This window comes from Pelecanus crispus, chromosome 2 (genome assembly GCF_030463565.1).
Source record: "Pelecanus crispus isolate bPelCri1 chromosome 2, bPelCri1.pri, whole genome shotgun sequence".
Classification (NCBI taxonomy): Eukaryota; Metazoa; Chordata; class Aves; order Pelecaniformes; family Pelecanidae; genus Pelecanus; species Pelecanus crispus.
Window position 1 is genome coordinate 82,441,060 of NC_134644.1, and position 24,507 is coordinate 82,465,566.

Sequence of the window (24,507 nt, forward strand, 5' to 3'; positions counted from 1 at the left end):
TAACTGGGATGAGGCACACGGACAGCGTCGCTCCAGCAGGCTCCAAAACCCCCGGCTGAGCTATGCTGGGGCTGCTGGGCCCAGGGCAGGGTGGGTGGAGGCCTTGGAGGAGGCTGGGCAAGCTCATTAAGGCCTATTAGCGCTCCCAAGGCCCTGACAATGCCAGCTGTTCATTTTTGCATTAGCTTTGGCTTGTTTTTTTCCTCGTCCTTTATTGAAAAAACACCCCGCTGGTGCTCTGCGCGGCGGGTTGGTGAAGCACGGCTCCCCACTCGGGCATGGCGCAGGCAGCTGCGGTGGCTCCCCCACCATCGCTCCCTCTCCCGCCTTTAAACTCTCACGTTTCCTTGTATCAAAGGCACGGCCAGCTGTAAAAATAATATCCTGGCACAGATGAAACAATTACGGCACGATATGCAAACACCTAAGCAGAGAAAAGCGATGCTATGTACAGCTCAAGAGAAAGAGCGTTTGAAGTGAAATTAATTTTATTTAATTTTATTAAAGAACCAAGGGTGTTTCCCAGCTTTCAAGTGGCAACAGAAGGAGCCTGGCGTGTCCCTCCATCAGAGACAGAGATGGGAACAGCTTGCTGACCAAAGGGAAGCGAGCATATGGAATACGTTACCCACGTCTATCATGGAAGTAAGGAGCTTTGAAGAGTTCAGAAGGAAACTAGATACATTTCCAAACAAAGAAAAGCTGAAAAATTGGGGGTGAGTGACAATGCAGGGCGGGGAGGGGAGAGGGCTCACATAGCCTTCCCTCTCCCTGAGTAAGCCTGAAGTCTTTTGAATAGAGAAGTTGTCTAAAACTGGTTAAAGATGTGCACTGAAGGGATGAAAGATGAAACTTGAAGGCATAAATCAAGAAGGGTTTGGGGGGGGGGGGAGGAGGTAGGGGCCCAAATAACTGATTAAACTTTCTAGGTGCCCACGCCCTGGCTATGCACACCATTGGTGCTGTTGGGCTGGCTTGACCTGCTCTGTCCCAAACCTCGCTGTACTTGCTTGCAAGAAGACTATTGGTTAGGAAGGTTTTTGCTTTTAAAATCGAACAAAAAAGCAGAAACTATTGAAGTTTGGAAATGAAGCTTCTGCAGCACAGACCACCACCAAGCAGCCCCGGTCGCCCCGTGGCTCCTGATCCCAGCGCCCACTCCTCTGCCATCGTGTGCAGCTTGTTACGCACCCAACCCACGCACAAATCAAAACCTGCTTTAAAACTACCTGGCTGCAGTGCGTTCGCCTGCCGCTGAGCAAGAGGTGGCATTCCCCTGTCCGGGGGGATCTGAGGGGCTCTGGGAAGAGCAGAGGGGTCAGGGCAGATCACCAGCTAAATGCAGGGCGGAGTATAACCTGTGAGCCACAGGATGGTCACTGCTGAAGTCAACTAATCTCCTAACTGCTCAACACCTCCTGCTTCTGTGTCTTCACCAGAAACGATAGGGCTGTCGGTGCAAATGAAAAACAAGAGGTTGCCAGGTGCCTGAAAAAAACTTCAGAAAGTGCACATCTCTTCCACGGTCAAGAACAAAATTTAGGAAAGCGCTGTCCTAAGTCTCTAGCGACTTGGCTAGACAGCTCTGGCTTGGACAAAGCGACAGCTACGTCACGTCTCAGGGTACGGCTGCTCTCTCCAGCGGCGCTGGCGGCGTGACAGCCTTTGGGCATCACGCTTTAGCTGTAGAGCAGCCAAGCACATTTGTTTTCCTGTCTAACTCTAAATTAACATCCCATTCTTTGCCTCCTCCACCTGAGAAGTTGCTAGAAATAAGATATCCTTCCTTAGAAAGGAACAAAAACATGGCGGTTTCAAAGCGCAACGCTGAGTCCCAGCTCCCATTTAGCTGCCTTTGCAATGGCAAGTACTGGCACAGGCTCACACTGAAATAGTTACCCCCTCGCACAGGCTATTTTATTTTGGATTAGCAAGTGTTCAGTATTATTGTTTGGGAGTTCGCATACCATGGATTAAAGCATTTCAAATGGCCCTCCATCACGTGCATGGTTCTTGCATGTGTGTGAAAGGCTTTAAAAGGCTAATCAGGGCAAAAGCAAGATGAAAAAAAAAAAAAGGCAAACACATAAATTAAAAATGGAAAACAAATCAAAGGGAGACAACTCTCTAAAGGGTATGTTAGCTAGCTGACAACTCCGTGTAGCTGTAAGAATTATGACCACCGTAAGATTTTAAATGTATTATTAGAGTCTGTTCAAAGTCCACATGAATTAGTAGGTTGCTGGGGGCACAAGTCTCTTCTATTAAGTATCTGATATGGTCAACTGCGCTGTGGTGCAATGCAGAATTCAGCTGGTTTTGTACCAGACATTCAATCACTTTTTGCAGTTCTTTGCTATGAAATGGATCTGAGCTGCGGTAAGAAATCGAATGATGGGTCTGACCTCAAGCACACCCCAATGCCCGCTGGTATTTTTTTGGTGTTGCTGTTGCTTTCCCCTCCCTTCCTTACACTTTATTGATCTTTTCATTCGAGGTGTATGTTGACAGAAGCCAGGATTTCCTGGATTACACGCTCAGTTTGAAATATCTAGAAGTCCTTGTCAATACGCACCTCAGAGCCGATCTGGTCTTTAAGGAGCAATTAAAGTAAGTCCCATGATGTTTTCATCCAGAAGTCTTGCTGCTGCTAAGCTGTCTGCTCTTTTGCTGGCATGTGTGCATATCCTGTAAAAAAAAAACTTTAACAAAAGGGAAAGAGCAATTTGATAGCAACACAATTACTTGTATACGTGATATTGACTACCTAGATGTGCCATCAGTTTCCAAACATAGTTTCAGTCAAAACAAGAAAAAAATCTGAAGCTGTTGAAAACACCATGGTCTAAATTTCAAACTACAAATGGTGTAAAATAAGACTATTATAAAGTAAGCATAATATTTTATTATGCAAATGGTATTTTATTATGTACACTACTGTTTTTTTCTAAAGAGTCCCTAACCAGTACTTTAAAACCAAAATTAAATGGCAAATGAGTTTTTGAAGCAGCAATCCCCATCTTTCATCAGTCACGCCGAGCAGCATCGTAGGAGTTAACAGTTAACCCTATATCAGTCATCAAAATCCTCTGTCTCCAGAAAAAAACATACTTTAGAAGTCAATAAAAATGGCCATTTTAGATCAAAGAGGGAAGGTCTAAAATTAATGTACTAATGGTTAAGATACAGCTATTCTACCCTTTTACCAAGTTCAACAATTTTTTTTCACCCTGTGCTTTTGTACATTGTTTTATCGACCCATTCAGACAACAGTGACCCTTTATGCTAGTCAGGGAGCATGTACCAATATTAAAAATCATGGGTTTATTATGTTCCATCTCTTGGGAAACATGTTGCTGAGCATGAGACATTCCAGATAAAGATCTGGTCTGATGTTAAATACCATATTGTGGACCTTCAGACTAAGTAGAGAGAGACAATTAAGAGAAATTATCCTGAAAGATGATCAGACTCCCTCATGAATTATTCTGATTTGCAAAAAAAGCTATATGGACTTCAGAAAGCATTCCTCACTCTATGAATACAAATATCTAGAACCATTTCTAACGCTCAGTTGTCCTTAAGACACAGCCTTCACATTTGGCTGCAATTCTCTGAGTCTTCTCTATGAGACCTGGGCCATTTTAGCTCTAAGGAGTTAATACTTCAGATATGAATTTAGCCTCCTTATTTTTTTAAGAGATAAGAATTAGCATGATCTTCATGTGAGAAAATATATAAACATGAGAAACCCTACAGAAACTAATGTTCCAAAATCACAGGTCAAAGAAATCCCCCAAGTAAGCTTACTGAGATGGCACGAAGATGCTACACCCAAATTAAACTGAAGCATCTCACATGGTGCTGCCGAAGTTCCCGTATATTCCACTGGTAGAGTCGTGCTGCCACCTATTGTGAAGAAGAATTTAAGAGACACGTTTCATTTTGCTAGGCAACACATTTGCAACAATTACCACTTGCCTTTCTCTCTCTTTTTTTTTTTTTTTTAAACAGTACTTTCTTCCTAAATATCTGCTACTGATCATTGCTGGAGACAGGATGCAGGCATAGCTGGACTTTCGGCCCATCCAAATCATGCGTTTTGATCTCTAATCTACTCCAATGTACAGAACTCGACCGTCTGCAGCTGTTAGCTCGAAGGCTGGATCGAAACTAGAACCCTGTTTCTCCACCCTGATCAGCAGCCGAGGCATCCGACAGCCACGGGTAGAAAGGCAGCACACTCTCCCTGCAATAACACTTCGAGATGTGCCTTTCCTTCCTCCCTTGTCAGAGGAGCAGCGGACTGGATGTTAGTACCCGGATCCTGTCCACGTAACTGCGACAGCACTTGAGCTCTAGTATAAACTCAGGACTACGCCTTTAGGACACCTCTTCTTCCTCCTCGCAACTGCAGTCTGCATACCCGTTATATATATTGTGCCTAATTCTAGCAGCCGCGGTTACCAGCCCTGAGCAGGAAGCACTATTGCCAAAGCTGCTTTTTTGTGTGCGCAGAATTTAGGCAACCTTATTTCAGGAGAGCAGCTGCAGGAGGCCCAGGTCAGCACATCTCTAGAGGCAGCTGTGAGCAAAACTGAAACAAATTATGGTTGTACTTCCATCTCTCTACAACTAGATGACCTTGGCACCGGTCGAGTTTCGCAGTTCCCGGTGTACCTTTCTGCACCTTTCACTTTGCATCTACCTTGGCATGACGTGCACACCCTCGGTTCCCTCACCTCTTCAGGAGTAGCAGCTAAGTCAAGATCTAGGCACTAGGCCACCACTGCCATCCTGAAGGCAGTTAGCTGGGAAAACAAAGCCGTCTGTTCGCTCATAAGCAAGCAGTGTGCATCATCGCATTCCCTTATGCTCTCATCTTTCCAATCCTGTCCATGCCCGACTCATTGTTCATTTTGTCTTCCAGCTTTAGGAACCAAACGGTTTGTACAAACAGCAGGTTTCCACCTGCAGCAGCCCTGCAGCAGGCAACACGAAGCAGGAGCAGTGCAGTACTCGGGAGTCACTCCTGGACAGCCTGGATAGCTGCTCAGGCCAACCAGCTACTGGGATGCTCTCTTTTATCCTCAGGGCATTCAACTGCTTCCAAGCCACTCAGTAGGAGAGAGAATCTCTCTCTTGAACTGCAGTTGTAGTTGAACCTGATCACCCAGATAGTAGCGGTGTAGACAAAGAGGACAGATAGGTAGGAGCGCTGTTAGGTCTCCAGCAAAACAAGCATCAGAAGAATGGGGCACTGTTTGCTGTGCCAGAGGGTATGCATTTTTTGACTTTTTGAATCAATAGATCCAACCAGGATCTATTAAAGTCAGGGTTGCTTGCAGCACGCACAGATGGTATCAGTCAGGCAAATGAGAGTGCCAGCAACTCAGATGGCACAGTAAGCAGCAGATTTTGTTTTCAGAGCAATACGGCAATTCACAAATTCCTTGGACAGGTGTATGCACTCCCTTGTGTCCAGGGAGGGAACACAAGACACTTGCAGAAATGGAAGTTGTATGATGCTGTTTGTGTGACACCTGGGTTTCAATACCCCTCCATTATTACGGGAGTTGCCTGAAGAACAGAGGTTGGGTTCATCGGCAACTTCAGGCCTTCTCATCACCTTAATGGGTTTCTCAGGAAGTGGGTTGTTCTGGGTAGTAAGCTGGGATAAAGATCTAGGACAGCCTGTGGTCCTCAGCTCTGTAGATCAGCTGCTGCTAAGCAGTAGGAATCAGAAGCACTGTCTACACAGTGAAGTGAGGTGACAGAGCAATTACTACCCTTCTCCTTCTCAGTACTACCTGAGCACGTTCGGGCACTGCGTTCGTATCAGACCCTTCAGCTGTCATCTGCACATTTCTAAGCTTCTTCCCTACTGCCGGCAACTCCTGTTGTCCTTCCATCTATTTTAGCAGATAGGCACGCAGTAACTGGAAAGTGAGATCTTCCTTCCAGCACACACATTATTTGCACTGCAGTCAGAAAAAGCATGTTTAAACTGGGTTTTAGCCCAATTCCAGGAGCCATCAGAATATTACACAGGCTTAACTGTTCTGAAAGAGCTTAGGTCAAAGTCCTGGGTCTATCACACAAGGTCATCCTCTTTCTCCCAAGAGAAAATCTTAAAGGAGTTTAAATCAAGAGACAGTATCCTGACTTCAGATACAAGACTGACCCTACCTTAAGTCAAATACTCTCAGCTTTGTCTTAAAAGTGACAGATTCCAACCAAAATGGTAGCTTGCCAAAACCTTCCGTGATCCCACCCCTATACCCAAAGGCAGAGCATCACACTTATTTCATTGTTCTCAGTGACAAAGGACAGTACTTGCACACAGGTACTTTTTTTTCTTTTTTTTATTGCTGTTAATTCAAGGAAAAAGGTTGCATAAAATCCAATCTCTTCTACAAATATAAGTGACCTTTCCAGTACATTTCAAATATCAAAGTATATGGTAAACATACAAATAAAGAGAAGGTAACATACCTCCTATTTACAGTACAGTATCTTAAATCATAAAATAAGTTCCATAAAGTACAACTGGCAGGTAATTCACAAAACAAGTCCATTGGTGGTTTAACACCCTCACTTCAACTCAAACGCAGTTCATTCATTTCAAGTGGTCCAAAAATACCCAGATCAAATAAAAATTTTAATCAAAATAATTTTCATTTACTACTTAAACTTTTTTTTTTTTTTTTTAAATTAAAGCTTTCATCTACCTCCCTCCCCATTCCCCCCCTCCAAGAAAAAAGTTTCAAAATGTACACTGGTGCTATAAATATAAATGCTACCTATGAAGAAATGTAGTAATCAAGCTTTTTTTTTTTTCTTCAAGTTTTTTGTTTGTTTAGCAATTTATTAGACAGCTTAACCAAAGATTGATTTTATTTCATCCCTCTACTGGACACCAGCTCTGATTTTAAGAAAAAACATTTCTGCCATGAACTGTGAGGAATGCCAAACCCTATGGATATACAGTGGTAGTTGTTCATCGGTGTTGAATGCAGCAGTCAAAAAATACACTCATCTTCCAGATAACCTCAGTGCACTTTAGGAAATCAAATATTACCTGGAAGCAATTTAGTACATATATTGGCTTTTAAAAATAAAATAAAAAATACAGCAGCATTAAACTTACTCATGATACTGACATGATTAATACCATCTTAACACTCATTTCAGTCTTTCACATTATACCGTAATTACGCATAGTGGTAAATTGTTATAAAATAGTGACTTTGCTATTTGGTAGACAGGTTCTAATACTAATACCTGACTATTCTGTAGAAAACCATAGCTTTTGTTCAGTCTGAAATAAAACATTTACATTCTAAGTACAATGCAACACTGTAATAGTTTAGGAAAAAAATATTGAATCAAGTAATGTTCATTCTGTGTTGACACGATGTAGAATAGCTTTAAAAAAAGAAAAAATGCTGTCAACTTTCATTACAAATGCAAACACACTGTGTACAACATTCATACCATTTTTTTTCACTTTTGTTGCTGAACATACAGGCTAAAAAGCTACCACGGCAGAAAAATCTGTCAATTTAAGCTTGTTCATTTTTCTAAATCTGTTCCAGTCCACACAGTTGCAGCCCCTTCCTGCTCTATGTATTTTCATTTATTTGGGACTCTCTAGAGCTGTGTATATGTATTATTATCAGATATAGTACACATACAGTATTAGTGTGTTCCTTTGGACTCTCCTAATAGGACGTTTGAACATCTCCCCTCAATTCATGACCATTAATTTAGAGCGTGGGCAGGGTCTGTATGAACTGCTAAACTCTCATGCAAGTCCAACGAATCCACGTGGACAAACGGGGAAAGAAAATAAAACAGCAGCATAAGGAGAACAGGGAGGGAGGGAAGAAGATTGTGGTGGGGAACATGACCAAGTTTCTTCTTTCATCATATGGCTGCTCCACCAGTGATGTCAGAGGTCAGAGGACTTTTTTTTTTTTAAAAAATGCAGTAAACATTGCACATGTCTCAAGTCTTCAGTGCAAAAGCATGGTTCGAATGCTCTTTTTGATTGTTTGGCTGTGTGTTTGAATTACATGCATTACGCAAGCCTTTTGTAGAACCAGGAGGAGACCAGGGACTCAGCTTTCTTCTTTTGTATGGAACAGAGGTGCAAAAGCAATGAAAAATTCCAAAAGAATATAGAACTGGGAATGTCCCAAAACACAAGACCACCCCCCCACCTCCCACACACACCTTCCCCCAATTTCCCAAGCTTCAGTTTAAGTAGGCAATGTTTACTTGTTTCAGTCTGCAGAATCCAAGGTATCATTGGAAGGGGGAGGGGGAGGTGCGTATCTCAGTCTGTAAGTGCCTAAAACAGGAAAGAGAACTACTAAGTCACTGCTCACAATTAAAATGGATTACAAAACCACTACAAGGTATCAAAATGGACATGCTCTTCAAAAGGCACTATCATCCTCCAGTCCTTTTAAAGTAGGTCCTAAGATTTTATACTATTTTCTTTCATCTCTTTGCTAAAACTGTCAGTTTAAAAAAGATATAGACTGTAGATATAGGACTTTACCTTTACTGGAAAAATGCAAAGAAAAGAAGACCCCATCAAGGTTCGTCCTTCCTGTTCCAGCCCAACCAAACAAGTAAAGTCAGAATGGGCACAGGCCGAGAATCAAAAATAGTTTATGCTCTATGCAAACACTGCTTTTTCTCCATTCTTCTGGATGGAGAGAGAAACGGCATATAAGACTGAAGCCATTCCTTTGATTTTTAGTTGCAATTGGTTTCTGCCTTTTCGCTGCAACTTGTCTGAAAAGTTAAAGCATGTTTCGTTTCTGCATTGCATGATGGGGCACAGAAGGATGGCTGATTGTACAAAGGTAAGCTTTAGAAAAGTTAAATTATCAAATGGCGAGACTTGGGGTTTTTTAAAATTCTCACAAGTTTTAAGAATCCAAGTTCATATCATAGGCAGTAATTGATATCTTTCACCTTTTGCCAATGAATTCTCTCCAAAAAACCCACTGAACAGGAATGAGAAAATTGAAACAACATGCAAGTCTCAACATAACACCAAAAACATACCAGTGAAAAAGGAATGACAATGTAGGACTGATATAGTTTGACTTCCCAGCTCCAAATCATACTCATTTTCAACTTCACACTGTGAACCCCGTTCCCTTGCACTGTTCTACAAAATTTTCAGGCAGAGATAAGATACTTTGCAGTTTTAGAGCAGGTCACTAGTGCACAACCATTTACACAAAACATACACACGCACGCACACCTTTCTGCAAGACCAGAAACAGCACATTCAGAAAGGTAAAGAGAAACTGCTAAACTCAAAAGCAAGTCCGCTGGGAGTTATCATGATTACCTTGTTGACTGGCCTCCATGGATGACTGCTTACAGTCCTGCGCATAGTGTCCACTTACACCACAATTGTAACATGAAACGTTCCCATTCTTCTTGGGTCCCGACCCATTTGTGTTGGCAACTACGTTAGGTGCTGGATATACATGATAGAACCTCCCAAATCCTGCCATCTGCTGCATACCATAGTTGGCTTGGCTCCCCATCACTGGGTCATGCATAAGCCCATTTGCATATGGAGACTGAGGCGGGAAGAAAGGAAGTTGTGTTCCATTGCTTTGATGTGCTTGATTGAGGTAGCTGCCATTGCAAAGTGATGGCAGAGTAAAGAAAGATGGAACTCTGTAGAGTTGTCCAGGAAGTGGGTTAGGATAAAAATAGTTATTAAACTGAAGGCTTCCATTGGTCCCACAGCTACACCTACGTCCGCAAGAACCGCAAGGACCAGACCCCAACTGCTGCAGAGGTAACATTGTCCCGTTAGTGTTATTATTTCCAACAGCATTTATGTAGGATGTGCTGTCACTCTGTGCAGTGCTGTGTGTTAAAGCAGGGCTCGGGCTAGGGGCAGGGCCTGGCGTATGTGTAGGTATTGCAGGAGGAACAGTGGACTGGACCTGACCAACACCTAAACCAGCCGACTGAGGTGGTGAGGAACTCGCTACAGTGTTTAGCACGTTTGTGTTCTGGTTGGGCAACACACTGGTAGCATGAGGACTGCCTGGCAAAGCGTATGAAGCTGGTGGAGGTGGCGGTGCTGCTGTGGAGAGACCAGCTGCTGGAAGAACTACCTTTAGATTGGTAGGCTGAGGGATTGCTCCTGGGTTTCCCTCAATGTGAGGCACCATTTGATTCAGTCCTACCACCTGGGACGCAGGTTTTGTGATGGGATCTGTAGTAGGAACTGGGGAACCTGGGAAACTACCTGGACTGTGGACTGGGATAAAGGCAGTATTTGGTGATCCGATACTTAAGTTGCCGGTTGGCTGCTGCGGTCCATTAACTGTGCAACTTTCCGATGATCCCTGTGGAGAGGGCATTTTCAATCTATGTATTCCCAATTGCAAAGCAGGGCTACCAGGCTGGACAGAATGCGGAAGGAAAGTGGCTGGGACTGGCAAAGGGGAAGCCATCAGCTCAAGGCGTTTCTCAGGTTCACCAGAGGTCACCGGGCCCATTCCACCAGGAGGTGAATTTGCAGACTCTCTCACTGCTGAGACAGCAACAGGCGTTGTAACAAGCATTCCTATTGTTTTACCATCTGCAGATATGGGTGGTGGGACAACTGCTTCAGGCTTTTGGGCAGCGCTGTGCATCACACAGTGTAAGGCAGGCATGAGGGAAATATGTTGAAACTTTGCATTCAAAGGATCTTCTGAAAGGCTTCCATTTTCATTATTCACTGAAGACATCTGAGCAGATGATTTGTTCATATTTGATGAACTGACAGCGCTGTAGCCTGTAAACCTGGTTGTGTTTTGATTCCCAGAGTCCTCAGAATTGCTGTCTGTATCTGTGGAGACAAAAGCATTTGTCAGATTCAGAAGAACGAGTCTGAAACAATATAGTCACGTCCTGGACTCATTTACCCATATAAAACTTCCTAAGTTTGATGATGCAAAATGATAGTTATGTCTTCCTGAATTAGAAGAACTTTGAGATTATTTTCATTCATACAAATCAAGCTAAGTCAATCTCCATCACTTGCCTATATCAAACTGCCCAACTACCTACTGTGTCTTTGACTTGTGTATATCTGCAAATGTGAAGAGTAGGACACAGACCGAGTTAGGAATTTGCATCTACCTAGAAAGACACTAACACAACTTATTCAAATTTGGAAGGGGTGGCAAATTAAACTGTCAATACAAAAAGAAGGACACCTCAGACACATAATTCGATATAAAACCGGTCCTTTTCACGCCAAAGTTTTTGCCATTGCCATACTGCTGAAATTTCTCAAAAGAGCTATGCCACTGAGGTCATAAAATTGCTACATGTATGTAGTAATCTAAAACTCAATGGTATTTAAACAGTCCTGCTATTTGCTAGAAGTCTTCAAACCATCCAGTCACAAAACCCACAAAGCAAGATGTGTTCTGTGGCTAGCTCAGAAATAAAAGCAGCTAAAAAAACTAAGAAATTAATTCAAATTAATACAAGAAAGAGATTAGTCTAGGAATAAAGACATTCATGCACACTATCCATAAATACCACCTCTGTCTTTTTCTTCTTCACTATCAAAGCTTTCCCTCCCATCATGTCGTGGACTAGAAGGAGAACTGTAACTTTCAGATGATGTTTCTCCACATGTGTCATGACCAGATCCAGCGTCCAAATTCAGATCTAAAAATAAAAATTGGCATTTTTATTTTTAATCTCAGTATATGGAAGTGAGGTTATTTTGGTTTGCTCACATCTCACGCTAATTCAGGTTTTTGTTTGTTCCTACTTAATTGCATCTGTCCCCTGTATTCCTAACATTCCTACTCCCAGCAGTCAGGACTGGTCTTGTCCCTAAATTTGCGATGACTGAATCCTTGATGTTAAAGGAGGTGACACTGAAAATTGGTATTTATGCAGAATAGTGAAAAGAATGATCATCCTTAATATCTTTTTGTGATGCTTATACCAAATTGTACTACAATAGTAATTTCCTCTGAATGGTAGCAAAAAAACATTTCCATTCAAAGAGATGCAATACTCCTTGGTCTTACCAGCAAAGGCAGAAAGCTAACTCAGCAGGCAACATCAAAATAATACACCTTTTTACAATTAACTCTTCTGGAAGAGGCTTTAAGCAAACTATATCAACAAAACCTGTTTAAAGAAAAACAGGTGAACTGAAAAAGTGTAAAGTTGTCTTCTAAATTGTGAATGGGATCATGGGAAACTCATTTGCTGGAAACCAGCTTTCAGGGTGGGTTTAGATCCTATTAGTGAAGTCAAGTAGGTAGCTAGTATGCTCTGGCTTTCAAGTTCAGCCTCAGAGGTGAAGGAGCAAGACAGAACGTATGCCAGACACGAGCTTCAAGGAAACACCAACCCCCAAAACCTTGGCTGGCAAAACACCAGGACAAAAACTAGAACACTATCACTTATTTTATTAATTCTAATAAATTATTATTTTCTTTATAAATTATTAATTCATTTATTATTGCTATTGCAAGTATAACAGGTTGGGATAAGTCATCAAAAAGCTGCCTTAATGCTTCAATTCTTGAAATCGTTTCCTGGATTAAACTTGTAACTGGTCAAATTACTTTAACAAGTGTTTTTCAATATCTAATATAACCCAGAGCAGCAGTGTCAACCTCGTGTCACTGAAAGCAAGAGTCTAAAGTGCTAGTTACAAAGTATCAAGTCTTCAAAGTTACAAGTGTAACTAACTGATGACTCAGAAAAGCTAAAAACAGGGAGGAAAAAAATGGAAGAAAACATGATGCAGTTAAGAGTTACTGACTCAAAAGACAGCATGTCAAACCAAGCCTGGATATATAAAGCTAGGCACAGATTCAGACTGCAACAATTTTTTTCTTTAGACTATGTATCCAGTAGGGTATCTCAAAAGACATTTTTATGTTTGGACACAAACGCACAGGTAGAAAGCTCGTCTCTGAGCAGGACTTAATTGCTTCCAGCCTCTGTGTGTTGCAGTTTCTTCCTGGAGTGGCCGTAACTAGCCAGGAGTATCAGACAGGTGGTTTCACATCTGCAGAGCAGCGGGCAGTGAGTGGACAGAACTCATATGGCAAAGCATTCCCTATTTAACTTTGCGCTACATCACACGGAATTGCACCACCTCTTAAAAGTTATCGTCAGTTCATAAAAACTCACTGCATTTTGCCCGACAACAAGAACAATAACCTATCAGAAATGTATGCAGCAAAGCTGTCCTGTAGAGTATGTTTTCTGCTTGTACAACCCTTAGCTATAACTTTCTAAAATTGTCATGGTTTTGTTAAGCTTGTGAACTGTGAATTCTTAAAGTTTTAGTCAAATACTGTTTGTAGAAGGTAACAAACACTGCCCATAAAACACATGACAATAATTCAGAATGGGATCCACCTGGAACTCTCAACAGTGCGAAGCGATGAGAAGAAAGAATGGAAGCTTAATCAAGACTGTATCCCAGGCAGAAGCCAAGAGCAAGACAAGGCACTTTGTAAGAGTCCTTTCAACACTTATGCCAATTAGGTGGTGTAGAAAAAGGGAAACTCTTTGTCACCCTTCTGTCAGAGAACTAAGTATGAGAGGCAAGGCTGCAACTGATATTGGGAGCTTACGGAACATCAAGACGGCAAAGTCAATGGGTAACACAGCCCTTCAGGAATCTGTAATAAAGCTTATAGACTCAATTTACTAAGGCAACACAAATATAATTTTGTCTTATAACTGACTGATGAACACAAGTCTTGGCCTAGACACTAGATTTTGCTGGATTACCCAAACTTGAAAACCCTGTTAGGGTAGCATACACAGTTGTGTGTTATAGCTCAGTAGTCACTTGGTTTACACACTACAGTTCATCAATGGTTTGCACCAGAGGGTTTTTATACAGGTTCCTCATGGGCCATTCCACAACAGCTGAAGAAACTAGGGAGCTGCAAAGAGAACACTAATGACGAGATGCTGGACCTCCACACGCTCAGACTGCTAAATTTCATATAGAAGTAGCCCAGCATTAACTGTCTCTGCAACTACTACTCCACATAAGGCAACTTATGGAGACTTTACTAGTATTTTTCCAGTTATGCATGAAAAGAGATATGCCCTAACCAACTGCATACAGAAGACTGAGCCCAGCATGTTCTATACAGCAAGTCAAAGCACAAACTAGACAGCCAACATGCTGACTTGCACCAAAACAGATTTCAGACTTGTGATTTCCCCTTTACTGCAGAAAAATGAGTAAATCGGCAAAGCTGGAAATTCTATTTCTTACAAACAGCTTGGGAAAAAACATCTTACCTTTTGCTGTCCCTGTACGGATGTGCTGTGATGCTGCAACTCTAACTCCATTAGTCCTGTTGTTCAACCGGCAGTCAGTTTTCTTTGCTTTCTCCCTGTGTAAATAATTTTCATGGTTTTTTGTTTTTTTTTTCCCAAATGCACAGGCACAAATAACCAACCATGAATGAACATATAATGCCACTGTAAACAAAGGCAGTGACTCCAGGACAGAAATGTGTATTTAATAGCCATAACAACAAATGTAGATAATAAACAAATAGGTAAAGGCTGTTAATGCAATATAACAGGAACTAAACTGCAAGTAGTGTTACTAAACACTATGAATAAAGATCTAAAAAAGAAAACGCACAAAAAAAGAAATGGTGCAGCTGATTCTAAAGTCATCTTTGAAAGCTGATGTGTGTAATGCAGCCGTACACCAGACTAGCATAAAAACATCTGGCTACAGAGTAACAAAATGACAGAAAGTTGACTTGGAAGTAGGCAGAGTATTAGATAAGGGTGGAAATTTTTCACTTCCCCACAGTGCAGGATTGTGCAGCCCACAGGAAGTTCTGAAGCCCTCTGATGTGCAAATTATCTTCAATAAAACATTTCAGCAAGTTACCACCCACTGAGTAATGTTTAACGTTGCTGTCAATCCTATTTGATTTTCAGTGTTTTCTGGACAGCTTTACACCTTTTAACTTTCAAATAAATATAAAGGGAAAAAAGGCAATTTAGTATTGGTTAAGAACCTACTTCTGCTCCTTCATCTTTTTGCTAAATGACAACTGGTATTTTGAGAAATGAATGCATACAATTACATGCTATTTTTCAAGTTACTTCTTTTCAGAAGATAAAATAAGGATTTTTATGTAGACTGGCTTCACACTATGCCAGCTCTTGCTCCACAATAGCAAAACAAAGCACCTAATTGATTGTAGACTCTGTTTATCAGACTGAATGCATTACACTTTGTTTCTGGATTACTGGTTACATTGGAAACCTACTTTTCCAGCTGTGTCTTTCCCTTCTTCTTGCTCGCTGTAGACAGACTTCGTTTTTCTGCTGTATGCTAGACAGAAAATACAAAGATGCCAGTCAAACAACACAATTTGTATCCCGAAAACCAACAAACCCCCCCTTCTAGACTGACAGGTCTGTGAGTCCAAGACTAGTGCACTCACAGGTGCTATAATCATACAAACAACTACTTGTAGGGTGCATCCAGGCCTTCAGAATAATGCATCTTACCTTGTGTTTACGCCATTATCAGCAAAACACTCAGCAAATTACTACTTGCAAATATTCTGAAGATATCAATCAAATTATTGTTTGCATGCTGTCTTTCCTCTTGAGGATAAAACCAAATGTGTTTCATCGCATACCCGCTAAAAAGGCTAATCACAAGGCTTAAGGGACTACAGAATTTATTGATTTAAGTGGAATTATTTGATGGTTGGGGGGTGGGAAGTACACATGGCAAATTATTTTCAAATGGTGACAAAGCAGGTATCCAGCCTTAAACTGGAGGTTGCCGCTAAACTGAATTCTAGAATACAACCTAGAAGCATGTAAGAAAAAACACAGCATCTGCATAATTCTTTAAGTATACTATTACTAGCTGCTAGTAATATCTCATATTTGGCAAAGGAGTAAAATTTATGAAAACTCGGAAGTAATCTCTGTCCAAATAGGTTGTATTTGGACATCGTTTAAATAGGAAGTAGCTTTTCCTCTGCTTTACTATATTAATTTCTTTTCTCGCCTCAAACTTGCAATATTTCAACCTTTGATGCAGTCTATCATCTTTAGAAACAACTCTTAATTCATTACCCTGCTTTGTGAAACAAGGAAACTTTTTTTTTTTTTGCTTGCTAGTGCCCCCATAATAACCAATAGCTAAATTCTGCATGTAGAATAAGAGTAATATTAAACAACTCTAACATTCGAGGTTTTTCAGATGTAAGCAGTGGGCAACCTTCCTTCCCTCAATTTCAGTAGATGATTTTATTTCTAAATAATTATTCTTCTCAACTATACTCACACCAAAATTGACCACTGAAGAGACACAAATCTCACAAAAAGTGTATATGCATCTAGTTATTACCTTTTTTCAACAAAGTTTAATACTTAAGTTACTTAGATAACGCAGGCAAGATAGAAAGAGTATGTTTAACCTGTTGCCCCTGCTGTAGCATTAATGGTTTAGTTATTGATGCAGCTTCTAGTTTGTTCCTCGCACTAACACAGAAATTCCCCAGGCGTTCTGAAATTATCTCTGATGACAATATGTTACAGTAACAGGAAAGTGTCTGATTAGAAATGAACATTAGACTCTTCTGATTACTTACATCCTACTGGGAGACTTTATTTACAAATTCATCAACAAAATACACAACTTCATGAGACAGTGGTAAATAATTACAAAGGTTTTTGTAATCAAGACAAGTCAGTAGCAACTTGAACTTCGACAATTATTTGTACAATTTTAGCAGGGGTCTTCATCTTTCAAAGCTAAATCTAATCATGTGTAGTGGACAGTCTTTTCAGATGTCTCAGAATACTGCTTTAAAGAAAAAACAGCAACACACCTGGTCAAGTAGGTTTGTACAGTGCTCTGGGTGCTGCTGGACAATACAGCTTTTTCTTCTCCAGTCCATTACCCCATTTTGCTCAGAGTGCTGTATGTTAAGGCTATCCAGTGAAGAACATTTTGCACTGCTAGTGCTGCTGGAAGGAAAAAACAAAAGTTATGCCAACATGAACAAACTTGCAAGCTTTTCCTACCAAAATAGGCATTTTTGCATCATGTTGGGAAACTGGTATTTTGCTTTCAGAAAACCCTAGAAATTCTCAAAGAGATTTAAAAGATGTAAATTACAGGAGCTCTTGTGCTCTGAAGTTATACTAATGATCTGAACATAACCGGAGTTCCTTTTTCATTTGTCTATTATAATTTGACGCAAAATTCAGAACAACAGAATTTGTAGAAAACAGTACTTGAGAGAAGAGTTTCCATGGATATTCCTGCACACAAAGTCTTTCTGTTTGCTTTTTTCATACAGTCCAGGAAATTTTCCAGATAGAAGTGTATTCTGAATTTATCTTCTTTCTTCCGTATCATTAATGACAAAGCTGGAATTATTTTATAATCCCTATTTCAGAATTCACGAGACATTTAAGAAAAGGAACGCATGGCTACTTACAGATCATATGGCAGCTGTGTGTGTTTGAATTTCAAAATAGACATCTTGCTTTATATTTTTACCTTCAGGATTGCTAGTTTTGAGTAGTGCTGGGAAAGGGGAGGTGCACTTAGCATTTACTTTGGACCTTATAATGCCTTCCACTGATGCTTCTCTTAACAGCAGCTGGTCAGAAGCAATATTTAACTATGTCTGAGAGCACCGGTCAACAAAGACTGCTGGAAAAACAGTCAGGGTTCTGACAGAGTCAGTAGGGCACATGGACCTATAAACTTTTCATCTATCGTACAAAACCATGCGCTACTACTGACTGGATGCCAAAGCGAAAAAAAAATGGGCTGTGGCAAGCTGCTTCATGAAGGCTACTACATGAAAAGTTACTCAGATGGCAGAAATCTAGCTCACAACATGTGCTGAAGTTCCAGCAGCTACTTACCAAATACCTCTGGAAATAAGTGCTCAAACTACTTAAAAGATGTGCAATAGAATATTAAAAAAATAGTTTAAGAAAATGGTGAGAACCCAAGTAGGTCCCAAAATACAGAAATGAGCCCACGACTGCAGAGATATAAGCAAGGTCACTTTAGAAACTTCTGCTGAATGGAGTTAAGTGAATCCACTGCTGAATTTGCAGTCACCTCTTGTAAGCTGTGATACTACTAATTTTTTTATTTCGTATGTCCGATGTCATTCCTACCAGTAAATTTTTGGACCTTTTCAAGAGTAAGGCTGCCATACTGAATAAAAACCAAAGGTAGACAGACGTAATGCACAAATTTTCCTAAAATGTACCAATGCTATTTGAGATGAACTGCTCTTGACTCTAGACAGCTTTATACATATTTCAAAAAGAAAAGTTTCATTCAGTGCTATTTCTTTAGAACCTATAAATAGCAGGCACATAATGACGGACACATAAGGCGGACAGGAGAGGACTAACAGACCTCCAGCAGTCAAGTAGTAAACACATTTCCCTCTCTTAAATAAACAGAAAATAATAGCTAGCAAAAGGATTTTCTATCACAGAAGTTTGTGGAAAAGCCTGTCCCTGTCTTTCCTACCTGAAAGATAGATCCTAAGCTACAGTCAGCTTTAGTATACTTTATTATACAATGAATAAGAAAAAGACAATTTTTTTATTAGTAACTATATGCTAATAAGTTTGGATCCCACTTTACAACTTCATAGTAGGCTGTATATCCACTGGTATAATCAGAGATTTTGTCAAGATGACATTCTCTTCTTGAAGAAATGTAAGTTGGGAGTAAGTAAGAGGGTTAAAAACCAAACCAGAAACAAACCACTAAGTTGTCCAATTGGCAATTTCACAAGAATCTTGTCTGTTAAAGATCTGTGAACTTTAACCAACATTGTTTTGTGCTATGTTTATATTCTAATTATTGTAATTCCAGGTAATTGCCCACCCCCCACCCCCCCAAAGGTAAATACATTTTACAGATAAAACAACACAGAACAAAACTGTAAACCATGATAATTTTGTATCCATTTTTTCTCTTAATATATAGTTGAAATATTGCACAACTATGTGCAAACATATCCAAAGTTTCTGGTCAAAATACATTTATGGGTGAATTCACATTACATACTTCATATATCTGAAAGCATAAACTAATATGGTTAAGAAGTGCTACCACTTACAATGGACACGAAACAGCAAGGTATACATGCTTTTGCTACTAAGCAAGGGAAAGAATGGACTACCTTCTCCTATAAAGTCATCTTTGAAGCTACTGAAGAAAAGCTTAAAATCAACAGCACTGGAAATTTTTGGTATATGCATGGGTGTGTGTGCACATGGGAAAAGTACATGCAATACAAATTTATGTTACTCAGCTTATAAACACAAATCAAAACATCAACTCGAGCAGTGAAGATTCACAAAATTTGGGAAAGAAGAGAGTTCCAAATGACTGAGACCTACAGATTTAGAAATAGGATCTTTTGAAATATTTTTCTAATACAGATTAAGTTACTAACACCCCCCAAACAACAAAAAATAAAACAAGAACACCCCACTTGAACCAACCAAAGACCCCACAAACAAGCTTTAATCTAGAAAGAAACACATACTCTCAAAGCACTAACAAATGAAGTTCAGAAATGTATCATGGTCACATTACACCCTAGTACCTACTTGGCAACAGGACTTTTTCCATTATGTTTCTTGTGAACTGCCGTGTGTTGCATTACATCTGGAAAAAAATAAACAAAGCATAATTTCAATAGCAATTCCTATTTCCTCTTCTAGATCAATCCAACAAATTCATCTTTCCATCACTACCAGACACTTAGCAGAAGACATCTCCATTAAACAGGCTAGGCTTCATTTACAGTGCTGAAATTAACAAGTGTTGCATAGAGGACAGATCAGTTTGTACAGACAGTGTAATCAAGACTGTTTACCTTCCACTTCACAGAAGAATGAAACAGAAAAATAGGAACTGTAACAACCCTTTATGTTTGCTCACCTCTGTATTTAACCGTAAGGACTAAATGTGTGACTGAGTATCACCCAATATGAAAGGATGGGGAGAGAAGAAAGGATTCAGTCAGAAAAGTATAGAATTTTGTGATTTTTCTAAACTGCTAAAATTCATCTCAAAACTATGTCACACATTCTGAATAGTGAATGAAGACAAGTCTTACACAGAATTATTGCATTCTGAACCTCAAAATTCACTATGCAAGTAAAGCTTTACAAATTACGTTTGACATAAGAGATACTGCCTCAAACAAGAAAAAAGAACTTTAGAGACATGGTCTACCCTTTTATTTAAGGCAACCATTAAATTTCAACAAAAGCAACTTTTCTTAATTCCAACTGTTGATGATCTTAGACTTCTTGGTAGCTATCATTTTGCCTGAACTCTTCTCAATGCTACACAAATCATGATTTGAAAAAAAATTGAAGGGAAAAAAAAAATTACAATTTTTGAACTTCTGGTAGCACTTCACTAAAATGGCACAAAGGGTGTCCTGAAATGCGTTTGTAGTTCCATCAGGTGAACAGGTTTTGATTTTTTTTTTTTTTTTTTAAGGACAGTATATAAAACATTATTTGAGCAATTTCCAATTATATTGTAAATTTACTTGGTGCATTCTGAACTCTAAAGAAAAATATGGTAATGTTTTTCTAAATAAGAAAAAGCTGTCTGAACTGCATATGTGCATTACTGATTGCACATAAGATCAACCACAAGCTTCTTATTAGTTATTAATGTGTAACAGGATAAGAGTGGTGTCATTCTGTGAAAGCTAGCGTAAGTGTTCAGTGGTCCATGTTCACCTATCAGTCCCATTTCTCATCCTTTCCACCCACCAGAAGCTTATACTTGTTCGCTACTGAAAACAATGCAAAACTGGCTTGCCATTCCTTTCAGAATGAAATTACTGACCAGCCACTAGGCTGCTGCTTCCACACGTGAACTGTTTTGAGGTATTTGGAAGACACCAGCTTTCAGACTGTAATCAATACTCACTACAGTCCCAAACAGTCCTTATTAAGAGTCCAGAGTATAAAAGCAGCATAGGTTAAGAATAAGAAGAGAAAAACTTGAACATCCTTTCTGTGTAAAACTAAAAGCTAGACAAATTTGGCACATTTCATGCAAAACAGTCTGCAACTCTTGAAACGCTGCACTCAACTTCCAACCCTGGTAACTGAAGAATAGGTAAAGACATGAAAAACTACAAACAATCTTGGCTCAAGTAAATTGTAAAGTATATCTTCCTGGTTGCTCAACACAGCTGTGAACTTCTGCCTCCAAGCTGTCTATGAAAACTCCCACTCCTTGGATTACATGGCAACCTCCTAGGAAAACTGCTGAAAGTATACAAAAATTCTTCATTTACATAGCAGATTTCATTCAAATCTCTCAGCTTTGTACCAGTGAAGAAATCAGTCAACTGCATGATTTCCAGAACTGAGTGTGGTAAAATTTCTCAGAGAAGAGCCACCTTTGAGTACACAACTACCTTCCTCCTGACTTGAAGCTTCTGAACTGTCCTCCTTGAAGTGTTCTGGTGCCTTAACCGTCTTCAAAGAGGGTTGTAAGTTACCTGCAGAGAATAAAGTTCACGTAGTAACTTTATAGATCTTGAACAACTAGACAGTCAGTTCCTGAATGCTTGCACTAAACTGGAAGCTAGGGAAATGGAAGACTGAACTTACTGGTTTGTGTGTGGCAACAATTTGAACATCATCTCCTTCAAAACAGGCCATCTCCAAGAGTAAAGGCTTTATGGAGACACTTATTTTGAATAAAAGTGTGCGCAAAACAATTGTAAACCTATAGTGCAATTTCAAAAGGTTGGGATTGTGACTGTAGTATTAAAAAGAGTTCTATTATCCTGCACTTCAGATTTTTTTTATAATCTTTTTTGTGTTACAGCAGGAAATGGGAGGAGACCAATGATAGTTACTAGAATTGTTCTACAACAAGTTGCACTCCTCCATTGTCAAATCATTCACCTGCCAAGAGAGACCTAATTTGGGCTAAAGTCTTCTAGAACTCTTAACACAGTCTTCACGCACAATTTTTGCCTTTTTATGCCAGACTGGATGGAAAAAGAAGTGACAATAATATTTACAGTTTTGTTGCAAAAATACTACTGCAATGCTCTAAAAAAGGACTAAGTTTGGTAACAAATCTAGCTATAGGAGTCTACTCTTTCCTTTTCAAAAAGTTCCGAGTTAGTGCAGGTAAACGCATCTGAAAGCTGTTGCTCAGGAGCTTGAAACGTTGATAGGAGGATCTTTCTGAGTATTGTCTGCATTGAACATACTAAGCCCCCAGAGATCATGCTCTAATAAAGTCTGTTGGTATCAAAAGTCTACTCCAGCCTGGAAAAGTGTCTGAAATAACTGATGTTATGAACCAGGAGGGAGCTAATTGATTTCCTCCTTAATGGAACCATGGCGGCATAATTACGCTTACTGAATGTATTATTCAGTGTCAGATCCCAACTATTATTTAAGGTATAAAGACCCTTCACTGAACATAGAATTTACTTCCACATAGGTTTTACTAAAACCATACCCCTCAGAAAGAGTGAATATTTTTGTGTTTCTGCGATGAGACATTTTTATCCCCAACTCTAAATAGTGACTGAAGACCAATTTAAGCCACAACTGCTTTGTCTACCAATTAATTCTGCACATCCGTTTGAGAACTATGATGAGATTTTTCTTAAAGATAAGCTTCCCTCCCTCTCCCTACACTGTCATCACATTCAAAATATGCCAGCATGGGCTAACTTGCAATTGCAAGTATTAGCAGGATTTCAGGAACCCCAAACAGGAAACCTAGAAAAACACAGAGACCACCTGCGGTGAGCTACCCCAGACCAAGTCATCCAGTCCCCCTTCTCAAAAGAAAAACAACTATGCTTAGATTTATTGCGCTACTTGTCTTCACCAAACATTTTCTTAATATCTAACTCAATGTCAGGGCCCTGAACCCCACCAATGGGCTTTGCAACCTCTTCCCCTGCCCCAAGGGGTTCACTGGCCTAAGCTCAAGATCCAATCTGATACAGTGCAGTTCTGCAGTTTTGGGTGAGACTGCTGGGAAAAGAACTGGCAGAGGCCTCATCCAGGGCCTCCATCCTTTGGCTTGGGAGCCACATTTGAGCTCAGGCCCTTGCCTGGCAGGCACTGCAGCCATGCCCGTGCCCGGCCACGTACCTCACTGATTCTGTTCTTAACCTTGACCTACTGACTTGCTTTTCTGCCTTGACCTCAGACCTGCCTCACTGCTTTGGACTTGTAATCACCAGATTCTTGCCTGACCCTGGTCCTAATCTTCCTCATAGCAAGTTAAGCCCAGTGCTTTCTGTCTTATCCATCAGAGAGAACAGATCATCCTTTTTACATTATGATTCTTTGGTATTTGAAGACTTAAGTCACCTTCCATTGCAGTTTTTCCTCCTCTCTGCTAAACAATTCATTTCATCCTATCTGTCATGCATTCTAGATCTGACAAATCCTGATGAATGTACCCAATTATTTATTTATTACTATACAAATTATCTCCCATTTATGATCACATTATAATCTGTAGGACTTCCTGCAGAATTGACATCTGTCCATTTTACCCTTCTGACCTACCTACCCTGCACTAACCCAGTCAAGTTTATCATGACAGAACCCAGCACTGGTTCTTTTTCAGACTATTTCAAATTATAGTCATGTACAACGCATTTGCAAGTTTCTCCCATCTAGATGTAGTCTACAGATGAAAATATGCATACCCTGTGCAGTGTGCCTATCATTAACATGAATCTTTCTGGACTTCGGAAACGCTCTCCTCCCCATGCAGCCTTTCGTTACAACAGAGGTGTCAGAATTTTCACAGCAGTAAGTTCCAGCTGGTTTTTCCTGGACCTCATTAGCTTAACTTTTTCACGAAACTGCCATGTAAGAATGTCCTAAGTGTTACTAAAAAAAAAGTATCACAAAATGACCTACAGCTGACCCTAACCACAAGACCTCTATCTGACCATGGAAAGAATACATTTATCACAGATCACACCCATCATTTCAAATTAAAGTCAGCTGTCATGCCTCTATTTTCTTCCAAGCACATATGAGCAGTCTGTTTGAAAGCTCCAACTTACTCAGTTCCTTACTAAGGTCTTCTGCAATTTCTGAGGCAATGGCCTCACAGTCAGTGCCTAAACTGTCATAGTGTATAACATGCACTGAAAAAAGAAAAGATTCAAAAGAAACAAAGACCACATCCTAAGGCATCCATACAAAGAAGCTAAGCTTAAGCTTAGGTTGTACAAACAATCTGTAATACACAGGTAGGTATGAGGTTCACCAAGGAAATCTCTGCAATGCAAATGCTTTGAACAAGATTCTGTATGTTCTGAAATTAGGACCATCCTGCTATTTATGTACTATATACCCAAAATGAATCTTAGTTTAAATATCAAGACAAACGCT

At 40.1% G+C, this 24,507-nt stretch overlaps 1 protein-coding gene across 3 annotated transcripts in view; it reads right to left on the reverse strand.

Annotated features, from left to right (window-relative positions):
- Positions 1-2,664: 2,664 nt before the first annotated feature.
- Positions 2,665-24,507, reverse strand: part of ZCCHC2 (zinc finger CCHC-type containing 2) — a 48,472-nt gene continuing 26,629 nt past the window's right edge. Inside the window, exons 7-15 of one of the 3 annotated variants that reach the window (XM_075704775.1) lie at positions 21,534-21,617; positions 19,693-19,750; positions 16,923-17,061; positions 15,339-15,403; positions 14,344-14,438; positions 11,590-11,718; positions 9,377-10,885; positions 8,284-8,356; positions 2,665-2,688 (exon numbers count right to left, since the gene is read on the reverse strand). In XM_075704775.1, the coding sequence (XP_075560890.1) occupies positions 8,289-8,356; positions 9,377-10,885; positions 11,590-11,718; positions 14,344-14,438; positions 15,339-15,403; positions 16,923-17,061; positions 19,693-19,750; positions 21,534-21,617 (2,147 nt within the window). In that variant the 3' untranslated portion in view covers positions 2,665-2,688; positions 8,284-8,288. Of the gene's footprint in view, positions 2,689-6,368; positions 8,357-9,376; positions 10,886-11,589; positions 11,719-14,343; positions 14,439-15,338; positions 15,404-16,922; positions 17,062-19,692; positions 19,751-21,533; positions 21,618-24,507 lie in introns of those variants that run through there. The other 2 variants (XM_075704774.1, XM_075704773.1) reach the window with 2 other exon arrangements.